Below are 26,268 nucleotides of genomic sequence, written 5' to 3'. Positions count from 1 at the left end.
AATTGAATTTTGCATGAAATTGAGTCAACTTTTAAATTTCAAAGCCTGCATTGCTTTCAGCATTCCCTCTAAAATCATAAAATTCAAAATTTCAGTTTCCCCCTCTTTTTCAAAATTCAAATTTTACATTTTTCAACAATCTTGGTAGGGTTCAATTTTGAGATTGCAACTTTAATTTGGTCTATCTACAGATCGTAAAATCACTCAATTTTTTCAGATTAGCTTTAAAATCATCATAACTTTCATCCTTGAAAATTTCGAAAAAAGTTGTGAGGACCGTGTGCACTCCGTTCACCACGGTCCCGGACATTTTTTCTGAAATTTTGGGAGATTGTCCTGATTGCATTTAATAGCTTAAATCTAGAAGATTGGCTGATTTTATTGAAATTTGCTACCTCTAAAATTCAAAATCTTCTCTCTCTCTCTTTAGTGCATGAGTTTTACAACAATAAGCCCTACTTACACTATTCCCGTTAGACGAAGCCTTAGAATTAAGTATTTCCAAGGTTTAATTACTGAGGAGATGGAACCTAATTTGAATGGCCTTTTTAACGAGGACATGGGTAATTCCTCTGATCCTCTTAATGATGAAGAAGCTCTCCATGAGGTTTCTGTAGAACAACTTTCAAAATTGGATAACCAATTTGATGATTTTCGACAATGGATGTCTCAAGAATACCCTGATAGTGAAGCTCTTTCCTTAATTGAGGGTCTAAAACATATGGTTCAAAGTGATAAGAATGGAATTGATATTTTGCGTGGTATTGCACACATTGTGGATTCGAATGTGATGCCGATGAAGAGTTGTGCTGAAACTTTAGGTTATACACAACCTCCTACTCAAGTCAATCATTCTATTCCTTTGACAACTCCTATTGCTAGTATACCTACTTTTACATCAAACATAATGACTACTTCAATACAAAACATTCCACCTATGATCACCAGTCATGGGGGCAATCCTTCTTCTTCAATCAACCCTCTTCCTTCATTCAACCCAACTTCTTCATTCATTCCTTCAATGAGTGTTCCTATTATATCTCCACAAATAAACATGACGCAAGAGGGCAATTCATTTAACCATTCCATTCCTCCTTGTAGTGTTCCTTTTTCCCAATCATCTCCTATGACTAACTGTCATAGTGTCCCACCACCTTACTCTCAATCAATACCTTCTTTCAATAACATAATACCTCCATCACAATCTAACACGTCTAATATGAACTCTTCGACTGAAGCGACCATTAACAATCTTGCACAAACTGTCTCTTCTTTACAGCAACAAATTGCCTCTATGAATCAATCTAAGACTAGTGTGCCCACATTTGATGTTGCGAGCCCACTTTCTCTTGACATTGTTCGAGCTATCCCCCCTAAACATGTTGAAATCCCGCATTTGGAGCTTTATAATGGTAAGGGTGATCCTCTAACACATGTTAAGACCTTTCAAACAATATGTACCGATTTTGCTTATGACCAAAGGTTGCTTGCAAAACTGTTTACTAGAACATTAAGAGATAAAGCCCTACAATGGTATTGCTCGTTGCCTTCTTATTCTATTTCTTCTTTCGAACAACTTGCAAATGCTTTTATTCAACAATTTCAAAACAATATAAGTCCTAAAGTTACTTTGATTGATTTAATGCATTGTAAACAAGGTGTTAAAGAAAGAGTGACTGATTTCATTGGTAGATATAGGCATTTGTATGCTCAAATTTCCTTTCCAGTCCCTGACAATGATATTCAAAGAATCTTTATTTCTAATTTACAAAAAGATATTAGAGAAAAACTTCTGTTTTCTGAGTTTACTTCTTTCCAACAGTTGTGCGCAACTCTTCACAATTATCAACTGACTGTGAGTCAAATGGAACACACAAATCCTATGGCTCCGAGTGATAAGGGTGATAGTAGTCAACAACCATTTGGGAAGTTTAAACCGAACAGAGAGTCAATTAAATTCAATGAAAACATCATCAACAACAATGTGAATGCAGCATCAGGTGTGCCTCCTATTTCTAAGTTTTTCAAGAAAGAAAGAAAGTTTACTCCTTTGAATGAATCATTGCATAGTATTATGAATAAGTTATTGGAACAAAATGTGCTTACTCTTCCTCCTATAAGGCAAATAGATCCTGCAAAGATTAATTCACCCTATTTTGATAGCAAATCTTTTTGTCAATTTCATCGTCAACTTGGGCATGATACTGAAAAATGTTTTGCTTTAAAGGGTAAAATTCAAGATTTGATTGATAATAATACTATCTCTGTTTCTGGTGTGAATGATAAAGGCAACACATCTGTAGCTCCTCCTAACCAAAATCTTAAGATTTTTACTGATCGATTACCTTCTCATACCTCTAATGTGATTGATACTAATGATTCCTCTGTCTCACCTGATGATCTTGTGTCTATGACTCCAAATGTGATTAACTTTGTAGAGCAGCAGAAAATCCCTAAAGAACCTTCCATCACATTTGATTCTAGTGAAACTATCAGGGCACCTGATGGTCCTTTATATATAGTTGCAAAAGTCAAGAATACACCTTGCCGTGGAGTGCTTATTGATCCCTCTTGCATGGTTAATGTCATTACTGAAGAATTTCTTTTTACTTTGCAATTGAATCAAGTGATCTATGACAAAACAAATGTGGTTGTGAAACTATTTGATGCATTTTCTTCTCCTGCAATTGGTTCTATTACATTACCTATTGAAGTCCATAACAAATCCCTTGATGTGAACTTTGCTATTATCCCATCATCCGAACAATTTCGTGTGAAGCTAGGCTATCCTTGGCTATCTTCCATGAAAGCTATTGCTTCTCCTATTCACAAGTGTTTGAAATTTCCTCATAATGGTGAAGTTGTTACTATCAATCATAGTCTCTTTAAACTAGCTGAAAGAATTTCTAGCGTTCCTATTGATTATTTCTGGCCTAAACAATTCCAATCTCTTCCACCACGAAGTGATCATCTTTTCAAATCTTATCAAAAGTGGAAAAAAGATATGATCCTATCTCTAAGTGAACCTAGTACACCCAAACTTGATATTCCTATCATTCTTGAGAAGGAAGTTCTTCCTTTGAAAGATAAAACTAATGTCTTTCCTCAAGAAGATTCCCAACCCATCCCTATGGATGTGACTATGTCTATGTCTAATAAACTTTCTAAAGGTAGACCTATACCTCCTCGTCATGATGGACTTGGTCTCCTTCCTAAACCAGATATTCCTCCTCTATATGGAGAAGTTCCTCCTCCTTCCTCTTATAAAGAAAAGAGACCTTCCTCTTCTCCTATTGTCCAACCTAAGAGACCACAACCCAAACACTCAAGTGATAAGGATGAGAACATTCCTCCTCCTCAATCTTCTCAACTTCCTACTAAGACTAGATGAAATCATTCTACACGTGAACGCCGATGAAAGCGTCGTCTTAGAGCTTAGGCAGCTGCTTCTCAAATTTTGCAATCCCTAAAAACACCTTCAGCTAGTATTATTCCATTTTCTCCTCAGCCGAAAATTGAGCCAAAATCTCCTAAACATAAGATGCATGATGGTCTTGATCCTGTGCGAGTTAAAGATCCTATTTTTATAAATCTTGATGATGATATAGATGAAAATGTTATTCATGATGAAAATGTTACTCCTGTTCATTCTAATAGTGAATATGAATATGTTGATATTGATAACCATTTATCTAACGAATTTTCTAAAGCACTTATCCTAGCTCCTAGACAAGAACAACGTGGCTCGGAACATGAACATAGCCCTTGTTTGGATCTTGTGATAGCTCCATTTGCTGTGTTGGATGTTCCTCCTCCAGCGTGTTTCCTACCTTCCCGAAATATTGATCAGCAAGATCGGGGGGTAGATGACGTGCTAGACTAGTTCATTAGCATAGCAGACTCTCTCCTCCTCTCTTGATCTCTTTTGTTACTTCTTCTATGTGTTATTCTCATTCTTCTATTTGTTGTCCTTAGTGTTGTCTACTTGAGGACGATGCAAAACATTGAGATCTCTTTTGGTCTCTCTCATGTTGACTCAACAGACACATGTGTTCCCTTCTTATAGGTGACCTTCCTTGATTGGGGAATGAAGAACAATTATGCATACATACATATGATATACATGAATCATCATATAGCATATTGACCTCGAGGAAAGCGAAGTCACCTTGTGCTTTGAGTTTTGTGTCTATTATCCTTGGGCTTATCCCACACTTGGGGGCTAAATCCTTGTGGTAACGTGCTCCTTTCTCATTTCTTATATGTATCACTACCTTAAAGAAATCACCCCTGGTGAGGCGTGTGCGATCTCTTTAATGTAGGGGGGCATACATCCCGTTCATATCTTTTCAAGATACTTGAAAATTTCTTGACAAATTTAGCTTTGCCTTGAAAATTTTTGGTATTTTTCTTACATGGCTCATAGTGAGGGAACCTTACTACTGATAGTCATGGTTCTCCCTCGTGATCTTCCCTTTTACTTTTTCAATCGAATTCGTAAGATCCTTAGTCCACTGGGGGCTTGGTGTATCTTGCCTCCTTGACGTGGTGAAAGTTTTTCAATGTTGTTTCCTTGTACTTTACCGGAAGTATGAGCGTACGCTTATACTCCCGCTAAAGTGGGGGCTAAATGTAGCGTCCTAAAATTGCGACACTTGCAATTTCGACTGCATTTGGGTCTTCAAGATGGCGACGCAATGTTGGACCTGAATGGAGACCCCGAAACCTGCTTTTGACACCAAAAACTGCATTTTTCTGCACCTTGGCATGATCCCTCCTTGCACCCTGCTGTCCCGGGAGGTGGGACCATGGCACCCAGTGCCCTGGTCCTTCAGGACTAGGGCGCCCAGTGCCCTAGTCCCCCAGGACCATGGTGCCCAGCGCCCTGGTCCCTGGCCCTATTTTGGGCCCGGTCTCTTTTGGGCATCGGGTCTTTAAGTTTGCAATTCAGGAAATAATGTTTCCTGGTCGGCCTAAGGTCGGAAAAATCAATCTATCAACCCTAATTGACAAGTATATAAACTACTTTCCCTCTCCTAGAAAGAGAGAGAAAAAGGAGGACATATGTGTGCAAAGACGCGGAAGCAATATTCAAACATTCAAACATTCGAGCATTCAAGCATTCCTTCAAGCAATTGAGCATTCTAAGTCTCCATTCAAGGATAAGTGTTGCATTCAAGAGAAGGATTCAACCATTGAAGAGGAGATCACATACAATATACAACATACATTACACCTTCACATATAAGAATACAAACATTCTTACAACAAGGTATCAGTACTTGTTTACATTACAAACATTTACATTTACATCATTCTCATTTCTTGGTTAATTCCAAAACCGGGGTTTGACCTAAAGGCAAACCCCTAATCCCTAACCCCCCAATCCTCCTCTCTTTTCTGTGTGTAGGTTGCAGGTACGCGGCTGTAATTGAAGATCTGGAATCCTTGTGCAGAGACGAACAGATCTACCTTCGTTTCGAGGATTTTTCGAAGGACCATGTGCACATCGAGCGCCATCGTCCCGTCAACTTTCGCTCAAACTTGCAGAACAGCACCGTCTCGACATTTTACTGCTAATTCCAGGTCCGCAGCTTCATCCCATATCCCTATCTCTATTTATAAGTGAATCTTTCCTACTTTACATGCATTCCTAATTCAATCTTTCTATCTACATTCTTTACAAAAGAGGGTATCCTTGATGTCACAGCCACTGAAACTCATTTAGAATCCAATCCTGCATTTTGTGGGATTGGATCTTGTGGGTTTCAACCCCTCTTTTGAATGTAAAGTCCCTCCTAAGTGAAAACCATCAACCCTAGTTACCTCCCTTCTCTCTCCTTGGAGCGGAGTGGGAGGAACAACTAGGGTTCGATTTTGCCGCTTTAGAAATACCTCAATAATATTTGAATTTCAAACTTACAAAAGGAAAAAGAGAATAAAAATGCATAAATATTGAGCTTCTAGGGTTTTCCACAAGGTTTTTAAGGAAAAGGAAACTACAAAGATTGAGTTTCTTTTATTTTGAACTTGGAAGTGTTTATTATTGGTATAATTTTATTGATTTTAGTAGAAAATGATTAGTTAGTTGTATAAATAAATGAAGAGATGAAAGTGAAGAACCTAAAGAAGGACAATTTGAAAAAGATCAAGATTCAATAGGAGATCTTGAGAAAGTCAAATTGGTGAAGACCATCTCCAAGATTGGAAAAAGGCAAAAGATTGAAGTTTCTACATTTTTTGGAAGCCTTAACCCAGAAGTGTTGAATGATTGGATCTATGATATGGAGAAAAAAATTGAGTATGAAGAAATGGAAGATCTAAAGAAGGTTAAATTTGCAAATACCAAGCTCAAATGTCATGCCAGTACTTGGTGAAAGGAAGTGCAAATAGAAAGAAATAAAAGAGTAAAAGAGAAGATAACAAGATGAGATCAGATGTTGAAAACTTTGAAGATATAGTTCATTCATGTTGATTGTGAGTTAGAGTTTTTCAAGAAGATGCAAGGTTTGAAGTAGGTGGGTAAGTGTATCAAAGATTACATAGAATAACTCTATAGGGTATTAATTAGAACATGCCATTTTGAGGCCAATAAGGAGAAGTAGCCTATTATATAAATGTGTTGAAGCCAAGTATTCAAGAGGGGCCAAGTTTGGTTAGGATGACCACTATTGAGGATTCTTATCATTTTCTTTTGGAGGTAGAAGAGAACCCAAATAGAAGATTTGAAATCAAGTATATAGAGGAAGAAATCTCTGCGAACATAATGGTAGACGATCATAGGAGGAAGAAATGAAGTCCAAAAGAAGAATGATGAAGCTGGTAGTAGTCGAAAGCAAAAAGGAGATAATGCTTACCACTCTTGTGGACAAAATAATGTTGACCAAAGAGGAAGAGGAAGTTCTAGGAGTGGGTCTAGAAGAGGAGGCTTTGTGGAACCTATTTTGAATGTGGAGAAGAAGGACATCAATCATTTGACTTTCCATTACATCACTTGGAAGAACAAATAAAAGGACTAAAGGCAATACATAAATTTCACATGAGATGAAGATGCTAAATCTACGAATTCGAAAGATGCAAAAAGAGTAGAATCTCTCGTCACAAGGAGAGTCTTCCTAAATGAGGAGAAATATTTGGTTTAGAGGAAGAGTTTCTTGTCAGTGTCACTTGGGTTACCTCTAATGAAAACCTCTTTTCATATACATTCTCCAAACATCTAATGATTACATAAACAATTTTTTCATTTACCATTTTGTAATGCTTATATATTTCCTTTAGTTCTAACTGGGTGTAATGATCATATACTATTATTTCAACTAGTGTTAGTATTTTGACTTTGTTTATCATTATAAATTTGTCCTTGAAATATAGAAGGTGCACCACACATGATGCCATTTGGAATGAGCTTAACTTTAAAACATCTAATATTCGTTTATGTAGGGTGTTAGGTTGTTAAAAGTTGATGAATATTTATTATTTGAATTTCTGATATTGAGGATGGAGTAGCACATATCCATAGGTATAAATCCTTGGCATTGGTCAAAGAAAATAATCTACTCGAGAGAATGGTGGCATCCTTCACATCTTCTTGGAACTCACTTTGGTCATGGGGGCTTCACTGGCTAGAAATATTATATCACGTGCAATAATATTGGGGTGTTTAATACCCCAAAAATGAGGGCGTGATATATTGCCTATTGCTGAAAACAGGGGGGTTTTAATTTCAGCTATGAAAAAATACAATTTTTAGTGAAAAAAGGGGGGCTTTTAATTCGAGCTATGTATTGGGAGGGGGTGACAAAAAAGGAATTTAGGGCAATATTTTTTGAAAATAGGGGGATTCTTTAGTCTTCTATGAATTCACATTCTATAACCCAGGCTCACTAAGTGAGGCCCCTGTGACTTTGGTGGAGTATTTTATTATTCTTTTCTATTGATTTCCGTCTTTGTAGTAGTAGGTTGTCATGATGACGTTGCTAACAATTATTGTTTTTTCTTCATTATACTTAAGTTTCTCATGTGTGTTTATGTTGTCATATTGTACATAGCTGGGCAACCCAAATACTCTCTCTATCATATCTAAATCGATATCCTACATATATTTTCTTAATAGGACAAAATTATTTCTCTAGATTTTCTTAAATCCTCTATCACAAGCTAGGATAAATTTAGGAGACTAGAGAGATATTGGAAAAGTTGTTTAACCCAAACTAGTCTTGATATTTCCATACATTGGCCCATGAAAATTATGTCCCCTTCTATATCTACTCAATATAGTAACTCCTAAACATTTGCACACCCAAGGTTAGTGCCTTCAATGTCTTCCCAAGAGGATAACATCTTTGAAGAAAAGTGATATCCTTTATAATCATGCTTCAATTACTTCTATGGTCATTACTCTCCTTGCATGTGTACTTTCAAGAACACATGGAGCCACTAGATAATTCAATAATAATTAAATCTATCATCACCAAAATGTATGAGTAATCTATATAATATTCATTAATTATGTAAATGGTTATGCAATGAAAGAGATTTGATTAAAAAATTATATAGTGACTAAAAAAAAATTTATTAATTTTTTTTTCAATATTCACTATCATAGTGTTAAAAGTATAAGGGATCCCAAACTTTTGATGCCTAATATTAATACTTAGAATGTTCTATTTGAGAAAAGCATTTCTAACCCCAAATTAACTAAAGGTACTCATAATCTATCAATATTGTAGTCCCTATCCCAACAATTTTTAAAATGCACTTGGAGTATTATTAGTCAAAGGTACCTTATAAGTTGTGCTAGAAGTAAAAAAATAAAACATCCCTGCACCCCTAACTTGCAAAGATGCACAAGGAAAGACAATAAGACCTAGGGTTCAATGATACCTATTAATGGCTACCCTTTACCCTATATTTATCATTTTTTCTTTTAATCATGACCTATTTGTTAAAGAGTTTCTAATGTATGAAGAGTCTCTAATGTATGCACAATTCAAAAACCTTACATTTATCCCTTTTTCAAATCATATTGTCTTGTAACCATTAATATGCATATACAACAACCAAACCTACAAGCTTGACGAATAAAAAAATTATGATATTGGTCCACCTCCATCATACCTAACCAACCAAGGAGAATAGGAATAGACAAGATAAAATATAATCCATAAAATAAAGCACATTCCAATAATAAAAATGATGTTAACTAACTATTGGTTTGATGTAAATAGTCTTGAAAATGACAACTTGATGATAAGAGTTTGTGATGGGTACACAATTAAAAAACCCTACATTTTTATCCTTTTTTTAAAATCATATTATTTCTTGTAACCATTAATATTCATACAAAAAGCAAGCTTAAAATTTTGATGAGTAAAAAAATTATGTTGTTGGTCCACCTCCATCATATCTAACCAACCAATGAGAATAGGAATAAAAGAGATAATATATAACCCATAAAATCAAGCACATTCCAACAAAAAATATGATTTTAACTAAACTAGAGATTTGATGTAAATTGTCTTGAAATTGACAACTTGATGATAAGAGTTTTTGATGGGTAGACACTTCAAAAACCCTACATTTATCCTATTTTTTTTTAAACCATATTATTTCCTATAACCATTAATATGCATACAAAAAGAAAACTTATAAGTTTGATGAGTAAAAAAATTATGATGTTGGTCCACCTCCGTCGTATCTAGCCAACCAATGAGAATAGGAACAAAAATGATAAAGACATTCCAACAACAAATATTATGTTAACTAGACTAGTGGTTTGATGTAAATAGCCTTTAAATTGATAACTTGATGATTAGAGTTTGTGATGGGTAGGCAATTCACAAAATCTTTTTTTTTTTTTTATCATAGTATTTATTGTAACCATTAATATTCATACAAAAAGCAAACTTACAAGATTCATGAGGAAAAAAATTATGTTGTTGGTCTACCTCCATCACATCTAACCAACGAATGAGAATAGCAACATAAGAGATAAAACATAACCCATAAAATAAAGCAAATTCCAACAATAAGTATGATGTTAACTAAACTAGTGGTTTTATGTAAATAGTCTTGAAATTTATGACTTGATGATAAATATACATACAACAACCACACCCACAAGTTTGATAAATTAAAATTATCATGTTGGTCCACGTGCATAATACCTAACGAATGAAAATGAAAACAAAGAAAAATAAAATACAACCCATAATATAAAACACGTCAAACAATAAATATGATTTCAACTAAACTACTAGTTAGATGTATTGCCAACATCCTTCCTGCATGTGCCAAAATGGGAATTTTAAACAGGATATGGACATCCATCAAAGTATAAAGGATAGAGAAATATTGTCACATGTTGTAGTTGCAACTGCCTTGGTAGACATGTATCCAAAATATAGAAGCATGTGATCTCATGGAATTCTATGATTGCACGATATCCTCAAACTGGATTTGTTAAAAAGGAATTACAAACTTTCAAGCAAATGCAATCTCAAGGTTTAAAGCCAAATTTAACAAGCTTTACCAGCATCCTCCCTGCCTATGCCAAAATGGGAGATTTAGAACAAGGTATGGGCATCCATCAAATGATAAAGGATAGAGGAATTTTGTCAAATGTTGTATTTGCAACTATCCTAATTGACATGTCCATAAAATGTGGAAGCATAGACAAAACACATGACATGTTTGAGAAAATGCCTCAAAGAAATGTGGTCTCATGGAATGCCATGATTGAAAAGTAGGCACTACATGGATTTGTTGAAATGGCTTTAGAAACTTTAAAGCATATGCAATTGACAGGTGCAAAACCAAATCGCACAATATTTTCAAGCATCCTCCATGCCTATACCACTATCAAGTTGGCTTTCTCCCTTAGAGGTTTCCCAAGGTAAAAATCTAAGTCTTGTCTTAAACTTCCTTTTCAATTTGATTCATTTGATTCATTGTTTTTAGAAACATTCATTCTTTAAGTACCATCATTTGAGAAAGCAAGTAAATAAGAAAGCATCTTACTGTTGTGCCAAAAAACGACGTAAGACATGGGAAGAAAACGAGGGGTATCCCTGCCAAATGAAGCCTATCGACTAACTAATTTTGTAAGACATATAATATTTTTTAAAACCAGTTGTAGACATATTAAAATGACCACTTTCCTAAGTGAATATTTAATATTCGTTTTAACCCCATTCCTCTATTTGATTAAATGAATTACTCAATTTATTTAATTAAGTTCACCTAAGCCTTTCATAACCTTTCATTAAATAAATCACTTTATTTAATTAATTTTCCTTTCATATTTAATTAAATTTATCCTTGCAAATAAATAAATCTAATTTATTTATTTATAATCCCCCACTTGTATTTATGCAAATTGCATCTATTTTTTATTGAAATAAAGTAATTTATTTTAATTAAAATTCCCCTCCATCCACTTGCAAAATTCTACATCTCCCACTTGTCTCCTAAACCCCTTCTAGATTCTTCTAATCACTTCCAATTTAGCCTAATCTATCTCCTAATTGTTGTCACATTCCTAAGAAAAGTGAAGTCACTTCTCAAACCCTCAAAGTCTTTGAAAACTATTAAAGGCTTTATATCTTCAACAAGTTAACCTTTAAAGTCTTCCTAACCATTAATGGTTAACTCAACCTTCTTACATGATTAGAGACTTTCTCTCTAACTCAACCTTCATCTAACCCAAGGGTCTCATCAAGCATTCATTGCTTTGACCATGGTTATTCCTTTAACCCTTGCACAAGAGTTTATCCTTTGGGTAAATTTTTTATCCAATGGATAACCCTAACCTGACCTTAACCCTTACCTCCTAAGGTAACCATCATGTCTTCTCAAGAATTTAATGCTTCTTACATCTCCTCTCAAGTAGTCTTTTGTTGACAATTGTCATGATTTCATTGGTGAGAATTGTAAACATGGATTGATAACTTTCAATCCTAGCCCTTGTTAATATTATCCAATCTTGACCATACATTGCCCTATTTTTCCTATAAATAGATCTCTCCTTCTCTCATTTTCATCATCCAAGTCTTTAGTATCAAACTTATAGATATTTTGCTAAATATATCCAAGTTTCATGCATCTAATCTATAATCATTTTAAATCAAGCATTTAGCCTCTCTTTGAATAGAAATCCTCTTAATAAGAATTTTAAGAAGCATTTCCATTATCATAGCACATTCATACTAGACTAATATATCATGTTAGGATAGGTTTTACTAATCTTTTATCTTATCATAATATCCATGCTATTTTAAATCATATTAGATTTAATATCATGCATAACTAGGAATGCATTCATATTAAGTTGATCCTATGGAAACTAATCCACCATGAATTATGGGATATGGAAAATCTGAATGGAGACTCATATTAGATGTCTTGGCAAGGATATTTGGGAGATCACTGAGAAAGGATACACACCTTATGATCCGGCATCTGGCAATCCTACTCCTGGAGACTTGGATAAGAATATTGAGAATGATTGTAGCACTAGACAAGCCCTCCTGTGTGCACTAACTGATCAACAGATCATGGGATTGGTTGATAAATCATCTGCAAAGGTTATTTGGGATAAATTGCAAACTCTGACTGAAGGTGACCCTACTGTCAAAATTGCTAAACTTGATGGTTACTGGGTGAGATATGAGAACCTGAAGATGGATGACAATGAAAGAATTGCTACATTTATGGAAAGAGTAAATGAGATTGTCATGGGAATTCAATGTTGTGGAGGATATCTGAGTGAAGATGAAATAGTTTCCAAAGTCTTGAGAACCCTTCCATCAGCTTACAAGATGAAGGCAACTACATTTAATGAATTGAGAACAATGGCAAACACCTCAGTTAATAGAGACATTCTGATTGGGAAATTATCTCCTTTTGAGCTTGAAGAATTTGGACCTTCTGGAGCTACAAACACTGAACCTTCTTTTCATGCATCATCATCATCATCATCATCTACCGACAAGAATGATTGGAAAGCCCTATATGCAAAAGAACTATAAGATATGAGGAAAGAGGATGAAGAATTTGAGCAACTTGAAGCCTTATTTGCTAGAAGAGTACCTAAAGGACCAACAGGAAGTAAGTATGAAGGAAAAGCACCTTTTAAATATTTTGCATGTTATAAGATTGGTCATTTTGCATCTATATGTCCTAAAAGGATTGCAAGATTTGAAGAAAGAGTTAAGAAATCATTCAAGCCTAATCAAAACAGATATAGATTCAAGAGAAACAAACAATGCTACATAGTGGATGAGGAAGGAGTAACTAATGACTCTGAGGATGAACCAATAGAAGACTCTGCTAGTGGATCTGACAATGGAAAGGAATGGGTGTTCTATGCCTTAAAGGAAGATGAACTGGAACTGGCTATCAAGAATGAAGAAAAGGCCCTGGAAGCAAAAGTTGAAGACAAGGATGAATGGGTAATTGACAGTCGGTGCTCACATCATATGACTGGAGATAAAAGAAAATTGTTGTCCCTACATGAATACAATGGCGGTCAAGTAAGATTTGGAGATGACAAAGCATGTATGATCAGAGGTAGAGGTACTATTTCTCTGGATGGTAAGCATAATACTGACAATGTCTATTATGTAGAATGTTTAAAGCATAATCTTTTGAGTGTCGGTCAATTGGTGGACAAGGGATTCCAACTTAAATTCAAGGATAGAAAATGCAAAATTATTAACAAGACTAGTTTGGAGATTGCTACCAATAGTCTGACTGGAGGTAATATCTTTCACCTGAACACTAGTAATAAGACATGTTTGATTTCTCATATTGATGGGAGTTGGTTATGGCATAAGAGGTTGTGTCATGTTAATTTTGATTGCATTATCAATATCAACTCAACTAAGGTAGTTAGAGATATACCTAAGATTATGAAGCCTCATAATCCGGTATGTAAGGAATGTCAATTGGGAAAGCAAGTTAGAACTACTTTTAAGAGCATACAAGATAAATCTAATGATGTTCTTGATTTGAATCATACTGACTTATGTAGTCTAGCAAGGACTAGAATCTTTCAAGGTGATAGATACTTCATGCTAAGAATTGATGATTATCCTAGAATGATGTGAGTGACTTTTCTTAGGGAGAAGTCTGAAGCTTTTGAGAAATTCAAGATCTTTAAAGAAAAAGTAGAAACTAAAACCGGACTGAAAATTAAATGTCTAAGATCATATCAAGGCAGTGAGTTCACTTCTCATGAATTTAACAGCTATTGTGAGACAAATGGAATTATGAGACAGTTATTTGCACCTAGGACTCCTCAACAAAATGGAGTAGTGGAAATAAATAACAAAACCTTTTTGGATGTAGCAAGAACCATGATGATGGAAGCCAAATTGCCTCACATCTACTAGAGAGAAGAAGTGAGTACAACAATCTACACATTCAACAAAGTTCGCATCAAAGGTGAAACTGGTAAGACTCCTTATGAATTATGGTTTGGATATACACCTACTGTTAAATATTTCAGAATTTTTGGAAATAAATGTTATATCAAAAGGGATGATTCAATTGGGAAGTTTTATCCTAGGTGTGATGAAGGAATATTTCTTCGTTATTCTCATCAAAGCAAAGCATATAGATGTTATAACAAAAGATTGAAGAAAACTATGGAAAGCACAAATGTGAAAGTGGATGAGCAATGCAGAAATCAACCTATATCATATGATAGGAAATCGGCAGTGGAAATGATCATAACTGAACCGAAAATACCTCAACTGGTACAAGACACTAAGATGGTTACACCAGCACATTCTGAAAACTCAACTGTGACTGATGATCAGATCAGTGAACCTGAAGTTCAGAAGACTCCAAGGTATGTAAGATTAAATCATTTTGAATATCAAATCATTGGAGATAGGAACAAGGGAGTTATGACAAGAAGAAGACTAGAAAATGAAGAGATATGTTTTATGTCTCAAGTTGAACTGGCATCTGTTATTGAAGCTTTTAAAGATAAACATTGGTTAAAGGATATGGAAGATGAATTAGATCAAATAGAGAAGAATGAGATTTGGACTTTAGTTCCACAACCTAAAAATAAGAATGTTATTGGAACTAAATGGGTTTATAGAAATAAACTAAATGAGGATGGTCAAGCTATAAGAAACAAGGCTAGACCATTTTGTAAAGGATGTTCTCAAAAGGAAGGAATTGATTATGGTGAGACATTTGCACCTGTAGCTAGAATTGAAGTTGTTAGACTATTTCTTGCCTATGTAGTATATAAGAACTACAAGATTTATCAAATGGATGTTAAATGTGCATTTTTGAATGGTGAACTTGAAAAAGAGGTATACATTGAGCAGCCTGATGGTTTTTCATTGACAGATGACAAGGATATGGTTTGTAGGTTAAAGAAAGCATTATATGGATTGAAAAAAGCTCCTAGAGCTTGGTATGCAAGGTTGGATAAATATATTTTGAAGCTTGGTTTTACTAAAGGCAATGTTGATAGTAATTTATATTACAAGATTATTGATGATGATATTCTGATTATTGAAGTATTTGTTGATGATATCATTTTTGGAGGAGAAGATAAATTGTGCATGGAATTTGCTAACAAAATGAAGAATGAAGTTGAAATGTCCATGATTAGTGAAATGATATTTTTCATAGGTTTGCAGATTACTCAAATTGACAAAGACATCTTTATCTGTCAAACAAAGTATCTAAGGAAATTATTGAAGAAGTTTGGTATGGATAATTCCAAACCGGTAAGTACTCCTATGGTGACAAGTGAGAAATTATCTATCAAAGATACATCTGCACCGGTAAATTTAACAAGGTATAAGTCTATGATTGGTGGCTTGTTATATCTAACTTAGACTAGATCAGATATTATAAATGCAGTGAGTATTGTTTCAAGATATCAAAGTAATCCTAAATAAAATCATGAATGTGTAGTAAAGAGGATATTTCAGTATCTACAAGGCACAACTGAATATGGCTTATGGTATTCTAGAGATGATAACTTCACTTCATGTGCATACACAGATTTAGATTGGACAGGAGATACTGATGACCAGATGAGCACTTATGGTGGAGCTTTCTTTCATGGAAAGAAACTGGTTTCATGGATCAGCAAAAATTAGTCATGCATTTCTTTATCTACTATAGAAGTTGAATATGTTAGAGCAGCAACTAATTGTACACAAGTTCTATGGATGAAGAAAATGTTGAAGGATATCAGGGTAAATTGTAGTGAACCGGTAGTTATCTACTATAATAACTCTTCAGCTATTGACATGTCTAAGAATCTAGTATTTTACTCTAAGACTAAGCTCATATCAATAAAGTATAACTTTCTGAAGGACAAGGTAGAAGAAAAGGAAGTCAAATTGGTTTATGTGAACACTTAAGAGTAGATTGTAGATATATTCACTAAACTGATGTCTAAAGAATCATTTAAATACTTGAGAGACAGGTTAGGGGTTTCTGTCCCTCTGACAGAGACTTGATTGATTAAGTTTGGCATTAGTCTGACATGCATTATCAGAGATACTATTCATTTCAGTACTAATGAGTGGTGCTACTACTTAGGGGGAGTAGTCAACTTTGAGATTCACATAATTTTGATATCTATGCCATATCTCTGGCATTGATGTCAAAGGGGGAGAGATATTGATGTGAAAAAGAAAACTTAAGGAGTTGTTTTTCAGAGCTATACAGAGATATCAGTCAAAGGGGGAGTTTGTTGGTTCTCTTCCATTGGGGGAGACTTGTTTGGCATTTCTTGGTGCTTAGATGTTTTTCACATCTAGTGTTGCCATCAATGCCAAAGGGGGAGATTGTTGGCAATATGGAAGGATTGATTATGTGTTGCATTGATGTTTTGTCATTGATGTCAACACTAGCTATTATGGTTGGTTACCAACATATAGGTTTTGGTTACTGCCAGACAGGTTTTGGTTATCAATAGAAGATCTAGTGTTACCGATAGAAGAGACTATTTGTTGGACACTTCCGACATGTTTGGATCAATGGAATATGTTTGGTTCTATGTGTTACATGCTTCTGGAGCATGCCTTGGTCATTTGGTATTGACTTGGTGATCGGATGATATCATACACTCTAGTAAACCTTTACCAGCATAGGTTTAAGGTTTTACCTATAGAGCTTTTATTGAGAATCTTTGACAAGATGCATAAGTGGTGTTGGTGCAGTTTCTAGGATGTAGAAGATGATATTTGATCGTGCTTCAACAACTGGAGACATCACTTTGGCGTGGTGGACCATGAATAGGTCTGGTGCCTATCTAGGTTATGGACTGATATCATGTTAACGTGTTCTCTACACATTACTAGGATAATTTATGGATTGGTTAATATTGTTTTGGTCTAAAGCCAACATGGCATATCATTGTAATATGGATATATGTAATGATCTTATTGTAATATCTCTTAGCTGGCTGACCTAATTGGTTTAGGCCTTAGGGTTTGTATAAATTGATGTAAGAGCTCATTGTAGATCATGGCATGGTAACAGACAAGACATGGGAATGTAATGTGCAAATATTGTAATATCATTCAGGCAGAGGATTAGGTTGAGCATTGAAGATCGAATTGGGTTTATGTAAGAGGTCAAAGGTCTCTAGTTTTGAGCTTAACCAGGACTGTAATCAGGCATGGTTGATGCTATCTCTGGTAGTTTACTCTACTGGATTTTTGTCCAATTACCTTGAGGTGGTTTTAACCTCTCTGTAGTCAGTGAGACTTTTTTGTAATGAGCACTGCGCTCTAGGCAGTGTGTCTTCCTACATGTGCAGGCGCCTCATTGTATCGCATACTTGTTGTAGAAGTATCATCTGACTGTGGGTAGGCTTCCCACCGTGGTTTTTCCCCTTACTGGGCTTTCCACGTACAAATCATGGTGTTGTGTGGTACGGTTGCATTGTTTACCGGTATCTATTTCTATCGGTATTTAATGTTTACGTGATCCGGTTTAAGGTTGTAAAGTGGATTAATTGATATGAGTGGTTTGGGTTCCCAAAACCATTATAAAGGGTGATTTGGAGTTTATTACCATCCCTTAGTTATGTTTCCTAAGTAATTGAAGAGGAATTCCAAGCCCTTGCTTTGTAAAATAAGGCTAATTGTTATCCCTCAAACCTGTAACAATCCAAATTTGACCCTAATGTCTCAAAGTAACCTATAGGATTTTTTACATATGTTGTGTAGCTTTGAAAAAGTTATCTTAAAAAAAATTGGTTTGTGGCCATGGTCAAGGGTTGGGAAGTTAAAGCCAAAGAAATCAATCAAGGAGGCCTAGTAGGCCTAGAAGCGAAGGAAGTACTCTTGTTGATGGTTTCTAATCAATGCCAAGTGTGAGGACAAGGTGTTCGATGATATTTGATGCTCAGAATTCTCTATAAATAGTGAGTTCCTTGTGTGTGTTGGTGGATCCTCATATTGACCGTGTGGCATAGTTGTCATATTCCCATGATGCATAAGAAGTTGGTCATGAAATTCCATTGCAAGTCTAAGTTACTTGTTCATGTTGAAATGTGTTTGGTCTGATTTCCCATCCACCTTTGTGTCTTCTACATCACTAACATAGTTAAATCATTAAGCCACACCACTAGAACAATTGAAGGCAAATGAATGCAACACAATCCTCCAAACTATCACATTGTCACTGTACAAGTTGATACTCAGACCAACACAAATTTAATAGTAGATGAAAATATATAAAAAAAATCATCTAATGACATCATTCTACAACCACAAAAAATAGTGAAGCAATGTGCCACAATGTAGACCATTAAACTATACCTGGTCTGACAGATTGTTCATCAAGATAGTCACATTTAACCAACTTCAATTGCAAACTAGAATTCACCTCCAAAGTCTTTAGAAATTCATAAGACAACTGGATTTACCATCTAAAGAAACCACAATCAATCTCTAGGCATCCACATGAACTCATAACCAATCCTTTGATACTACATTTCTTTGGAACGGAACTAATCAACTTCCTAGACCAAGTTATCATCAATGACAACAAATTTGACACCAATGACAACACAAACACGTATTTACAACAATCTGTTCATTTTAATAGTCTATTATATCAATTTTCATAAACCTAGCATACCATATGTTTAGGCTACACATGTAGATATCAAACCAACTAAAAATCAATAAGAAAAGAAGCACACAAGTGATATGGTATTTTAGCATATAGTCCCTTAGGGGCCATGGATTATAGTGGCATATCTTTTGAGAATATTGAGATAGCTTTGATTAATGGTGATGCCCTTGGTGGTCAATATATTAACTTCTCTCTCTTATTACATGTTACATGTACTTTTCTACTATAACTTTTTAGCTGGGGCACAAGTTTATTACTTGTTTTTGTAGGCTATATCCATTCATGATTACATCTATTGGGGCCAAAATATTGGGGGCATCTTTCATCTTCTATTCTCATATATACATTGGTTGTAGAAAGTAATGTATTTTAGGTATGTATCTCTAAGTTTTTAATTTTCTAAATTTCAAATACTATGCTTATGCTTTCATATAACCATTATCATTTTATTATGATTTCTCCCAATCCTATCACCTTAGTGCCCCCTCACCCCTTCCGCCTCTCACTCTCCCCTACCCTACCTTTGATTCATTTGCACACGTTAAGAAATACTATTCACTTTCATTTTATAAGAATTGTTCATGTCTTAATTTGAGTCATAACTTAAGTTGCTTTGCTTTTAATTGTATTTTTCTTTTAATTTGATGTTTGATTTTTAAATATTTATTTTCTTTCTCAATAAATAAGTCAAATATTAAACTATTTCAAAAAAACATTAATTTTAATTTGATTTTCCATAATCAAAAAGTTATATTAAATTAAACGAATCTATAAAATGATGGGAAAAGGAATTATGACCATACCAATCTTTGGATTGTTGAAATTTTTAAATGCGACATTGAAGGACCAAACGTGAACCCTAATCTTTAATACAATTTTAAGGACTCCTGTGTCTTTCCATGTGAGGGAGGACAGTCGAGAAAAAATCAGCGAAAATATTTAAAGCCACGTTTCTGGAAGTAATAGGCTATTTTTTCCTAAATACTAAATATATAAATATATTTGATCCGACATTTTGATAATGTTTCTCCTCCTTGCTCACTTAAATTTGTCACCCACTCCACCATGAAAACGAAACAATTGAGGCCTTCAATGTTGTCAAAACGGTCTAATTGATTGTCAATTTAAAACAGTTTAGTTGATTGTCAATGTAAAATGATTTAGTTGATTGTCAATTTAAGGATTGTTGGTACACAAGGTCATAAAAGAAAATACAAAACACACTGTGACAACATAAACAAGAGTGACATTGGATATATGTAGTCTTTCTTCCATTCAAAAAATCGAAGTCATATTTATCTAAGGCCATCATTCTCACCTACATGTCCTCAATCAGAGAAGCATGTTTATCAAAAGAGAGTGTTTTCTAAAGAATCACAACATATCATTAGTTCATGACAAAGCAAATACACAATGGAAATCTAGTGACCTATACCTATCCATTAAGTTCTACCATGTCATGAATCATTTTAAGGAAGGATTGAAGGTTTCCATTGATTTCTTTGTATGCTTAACCTACTTAAACTCTCACCTAGAATTCATCATCCTCCTCTTCATCCACTAATGCAATATTACATTCTTCAACATGTGCACCTTATCACTTCTCAACCTTAGTGTCAAAATGTATTATTTGGCTCCTCTACAATCAATTAATGGGCACCCTTCCAACCCAAATTCTCAAATCAATCTTCAATAAAATATAGTTTCATAAAATTTTCAAATTAATATATATATTTTAAATATATCTGTCAACATAATTATTAAATTTTGAATTTTCATTATGATTAATTGAAAAGTTGTGAATGAGTCTGTCAGAATACAAAATGTTGTGAATGAGCCTGTCAGAATACAAACTTATTCATTAAATGTAAAACAACGGTGCTATAATTTCTTGTCAAACTAGAACCCAACATATAATAGTTCACCCATAGCCTTCACACAGATTCATAACTCATTCACTTAAATTTGACATCGACTCCACCATTAATTTGCCTCAAGTTAGGTGAATGACAAACTATACAGAAGGAAGCCTCGTGAAAGCTTATCTTTCATGCCTTCCATTGTTGGTAGTTTACCTCAAAAAAGGGTCGACTTAAATTTTATACTACAATTCAAAGATTGCACATAAAGTAGTCATTAAATCAAAGGCAGAATCTCTGGTTGTGCTCTCTGTATTTTTAAGTTTGATCATCACAATAGCACAGAAATGTGATTACATTTTGTTTGTTGTAGGACAGAAAGTGCCTGCTATTTTTACGTTTGGGGACTCTTATGGAGACACACGGAATAATGATTTCATAATTACGACAGTTGCTAGTGACTTCCCTCCATATGGAAGAGATTTCGAAGATCGCATTCCCACAGGAAGGTTCTCCAATGGAAAGCTCATGTCTGACTACTTTGGTAACTTATATGCATGTTTTTCTTCAAGCTTGACAATAAATTTGAAAGACCTTATTACACGGTAGAATTTGATGTCAGTCTTAGCTCATAAATGTGAATTATCTATTGCTTCTGATAATAGAAACAATTAGGTCTTGCAGGAGTTCAAAATTTCACCTTAGCAACGAAAGAATGATTGTTGTTTGTTGAGTGAATTTGATATTATCAGTTGGAAGATTGCTGTTTATTTATGTTGGTTTGATGTTTTCTTCACCCATTTTCAGATTTCATGAGATTTATAGTTCTAACATTTCATTACAGATGAAGGACTTGGAATCAAAGAACTGTTGCCCCCATATTTGGACCCAAACCTCAACGCCCAAGACTTGTTAACTGGTGTCTGTTTTGGATCTTCTGGCACAGGCTTAGACAATCTCACCGCCCAAATAAATGTAGGAATCTACATTACATATTATAATGTTTCACAGAATCTTAATACATTTGTAGAACAGCGGATGTGCAGCTAATGTGTCTATCTTGTCAGCTTTTTCCTACTACATTCTTATAAGCTGGATTTGTATATATGAATGCAGAATGTGATACCAGTTTGGAAACAAATTGAGTATTTTAAAGAGTATAGAAACAGAATAGAAGGATTAGTGGGAGAAGAAGAGGCCACCACCATAATCAGAAATGCAATATTTTTCATTACAATATGGACCAATGACTTCATTGTCAACTACTTCACGCTCCCAACTCGTCCACTTCAGTTCACTGTTCAAGAGTATACAAATTTTCTCTTGAATATAGTGGTTTCAAATCAAGGCATGGTCATAACTTGTCTCTACTCTTTGTATATAGTGGTTTCCAATCATAATTGCACTTGAATTCTAATTTGTGGGTCTGAATTTTGCAGGAATTATACAACCTGGGTGCCACTAGATTTGCTTTGATTAATGTTCCACCATTGGGATGATTACAAATAGGGAGAACACTTAGAAGCCTTTTGAATAGGGGAGCATGTGATGAAGAGATAAACCAGGCTGCATCTGGAGTCAATTCGGGATTAAATGCCATGATTGATGGACTCAAATCTACTTTTCCTAGGCTTCAAATTGTTTCTCTGGATTATAACAATCTGATTTCCGAGTTCATTGCAAATCCTAGCAAATATGGTATTTGAATTCTCATGACTAGATGTTTTACTATATTAGTCCATAAGTAGAATTTTTTCTAATCTTACAATGCTATGTTACATGCCAGGTTTTGAGGTGATTGCAAGGGGTTGCTGTGGGACGGGCAATGAATTGAGTCCCTTTACATGCCCTGATGCTTCCAAATATCTATTCTTTGATTCCGTCCACCTTACTCAGAAGGCATATCAATTCATTTCCAATACATTTTTAACGAGAGATATTCCCCAAGTTCTTTGAACTTGTTCATTTATTTGCAAAGCGAAGATTCTCCATGGAATTTAGTCTTTCTTTCTTGACACATCATGATTACAATGTAATCAGACTGTCATGTCTAAAAATTATAGAGCTTCTGATCTCATGGAAAGTATAGGTAGGTAAAGACATTTTGAATGAATTTTGAGGAATAATTCTAGTGTTAGAGATATATCATGAATAAGTAATAGCATGATGTTTCTATCATTGTCTGGCAAGGTTATTAAGCCGACATTATTAAATTATAGTAAAATTTTATAATAAAAATATTTGGTACGTTAATTTAAAGTGGACAAATGTCAATAAGAAAATAGAATAAATTGATTAATTTTTCATGAAGTATACAATTTGTTAAGACAAATGATGTGTTGTGTGCATAATAATTAAAACTTTATTTGTATATAAATAATAGTAGTACAAATTAAGGGTGATTATTACAATTACTAATCTATATAGTTCGTTTAGATTTATTTTTTTCTTACAAACAACTACATTATATAGACATCATATCTCTCTTTCTAATAGTAGATTACAACATTATTGAAGGAGTATACATCTAAATTAGAAGCCATCCTTTGGATAATTACTACAAATGGAGGGATTTAATCCAATAGAGTGACCCAAGAGTCAAACCTAACCCAATTACAACTTTAGAAGATTTGAACATTGATCTAGATAGTGTAATCAAGGAACATATCATTATCCTCATTAATTAAAGTACAATACCTCAATAATATTTGAATTTCAAACTTACAAAAGGAAAAAGAAAATAAAAATGCATAAATATTGAGCTTCTAGGGTTTTCCACAAGGTTTTTAAGGAAAAGGAAGCTCCAAAGATTGAGTTTCTTTTATTTTAAACTTGGAAGTGTTTATTATTGGTACAAATTTATCGATTTTAGTAGAAAATGATTAGTTACTTGTATAATTAAATGAAGAGATGAAAGTGAAGAACCTAAAGAAGGACAATTTGAAGAAGATCAAGATTCAATAGGAGATCTTGAGAAAGTCAAATTGGTGAAGACCATCTCCAAGATTGGAAAAAGGCCAAAGATTGAAGTTTCCACATTTTTTGGAAGCCTTAACCTAGAAGTTTTGAATGATTGGATCAACGATATGGAGCAAAAATTTGACTATGAAGAAGTGGAAGATCTTAAGAAGGTTAAATTTGCAAATACCAAGCTCAAATGTTATGCCAGTACTCGGTAAAAGGAAGTGCAAATAGAAATAAATAAAAGAGGAAAAGAGAAGATAACAAGATGAGATCAAATGTTGAAAAATTTGAAGATATAGTTCGTTCATGTTGATTATGAGTTAGAGTTTTTCAAGAAGATGCAAAGTTTGAAGCAGGTGGGCAAGTCTATCAAAGATTACATAGAATAACTCTACAAGGTATTGATTAGAACATGTCATTTTGAGGCCAATAAGGAGAAGTATCCTATTATATAAATGTGTTGAAGCCAAGTATTCAAGAGGGGCCATGTTTGTTTAGGAAGACCACTATTGAGTATTCTTATCATTTTCTTTTGGAGGTAGAAGAGAAGCCAAATAGAAGATTTGAATTAAAGTATATAGAGGAAGAAATCTCTATGAACATAATGGTAGGAGACCATAGGAGGAAGAAATGAAGTCCAAAAGAAGAATAATGATGTTGGTATTAGTTGAAAGAAAAAAGGAGATAATGCCTACCACCCTTATGGACAAAATAATGTTGACCAAAGAGGAAGAGGAAGGTCTAGGAGAGGGCCTAGAAGAGGAGGCCTTGTGGAACCTATTTTCAATATGGAGAAGAAGGACATCAATCATTTGACTTTCCATGACATCACTTGGAAGAACAAATAAAAGGCCTAAAGGCAATGCACAAATTTCACATGAGATGAAGATGCTCAATCTAATATTTTGAAAGATGCAAAAAGAGCAGAATCTCTCATCACAAGGAGAGTCTTTCTAAATGAGGAGAAAGATTTGGTTTAGAGGAAGAGTTTCTTGTCAGTGTCACTTGGGTTACCTCTAAGGAAAACCTCTTTGCATAACCATTCTCCAAACATTTAATGATTACATAAACAAATTTTTCATTTAGCATTTTGTAATGCTTATATATTTCGTTTAGTTCTAACTGGGTGTAACAAACATATACTATTATTTCAACTAGTGTTAGTATTTTGACTGTGTTTATCATTATAAATTTCTCCTTGAAATCTAAAAGGTGCACCACACATGATGCCATTTGGAATGAGGTTAACTTTAAAACATCAAATATTTGTTTATGTAGGGTGTTAGGTTGTTAAAAGTTGATGAATATTTATTATTTGAATTCTTGATATTGAAGATGAAGTAGCAGATATCCATAGGTATAAATCCCTGGCAATGTTCAATCAAAAGACTCTACTCGAGAGAATGGTGGCATCCTTCACATCTTCTTGGAGCTCAATTTGGTCATGGGGGCTTCACTGGCTAGAAATATTATATCACGTGCAATAATATTGGGGGGTTTAATATCCCAAAAATGAGGGTGCGATATATTGCTTATTGGTGAAAATAGGGGGGTTTTAATTCCGGCTATGACAAAATACAATATTTGGTGAAAATAGGGGGGCTTTTAATTTGGGCCATGTATTGGGAGGGGGTGACAAAAAAGGAATTTAGGGCAATATTTTTTGAAAATAGGGGGATTCTTTAGTCTTCTATGAATGCACGTTCTATAACCTAGGCTCACTAAGTGAAGCCCTTGTGACTTTGGTGGAGTATTTTATTATTTTTTCTATTGATTTCTCTCTTTGTAATAGTAGGTTGTCATAATGACGTTGCTAACAATCATTGTTTTTTCTTCATTATACTTAAGTTTCTCATGTGTGTTTATGTTGTCATATTGTACATAGGTGGGCAACCCAAATACTTTCTCTATTATATCTAAATTGATATCCTAAATAGTTTTTCTTACTAGGACCAAAATATTTCTCTAGATTTTCTCAAATCCTCTATCACAAGCTAGGACAAATTTAGGAGACTAGAGAGATATTGGAAAAGTTGTTTAACCCAAACTAGTCTTGATATTTCCATACATTGGCCACTGAAAATTATGTCCTCTTCTATATCTACTCAATATAGTAACTCCTAAACTTTTGCGCACCCCAAGTTAGTGCCTTCAATGTCTTCCCAAGGGGATAAAATCTTTGAAGAAAAGTGATATCCTTTATAATCATGCTTCAGTTATTTCTATGGTCATTGCTCTCCTTGCATGTGTACTTTCAAGAACACATGATGCCACTAGATAATTCAATAATAATTAACTCTATCATCACCAAAAT

General features: G+C 34.3%; 1 protein-coding gene across 1 annotated transcript; it reads left to right on the top strand.

Annotated features, from left to right (window-relative positions):
• The first annotated feature begins 21,236 nt into the window (after positions 1–21,236).
• Positions 21,237–23,176, top strand: LOC131050296 (GDSL esterase/lipase At2g42990-like). Its single transcript, XM_059207625.1, has 4 exons — positions 21,237–21,534; positions 21,835–21,965; positions 22,107–22,688; positions 22,777–23,176. The coding sequence occupies exons 1-3, from the start codon at positions 21,519–21,521 to the stop codon at positions 22,398–22,400; spliced, it is 441 nt and encodes a 146-aa protein (XP_059063608.1). The 5' UTR covers positions 21,237–21,518; the 3' UTR covers positions 22,401–22,688; positions 22,777–23,176.
• Positions 23,177–26,268: the final 3,092 nt, after the last annotated feature.

The sequence above is a fragment of the Cryptomeria japonica genome, chromosome 1 (assembly GCF_030272615.1).
Source record: "Cryptomeria japonica chromosome 1, Sugi_1.0, whole genome shotgun sequence".
In the NCBI taxonomy this organism is placed as follows: Eukaryota; Viridiplantae; Streptophyta; class Pinopsida; order Cupressales; family Cupressaceae; genus Cryptomeria; species Cryptomeria japonica.
The sequence above is the reverse complement of the archived record's forward strand: the minus strand, read 5'-3'. Positions and strand labels throughout refer to the sequence as shown.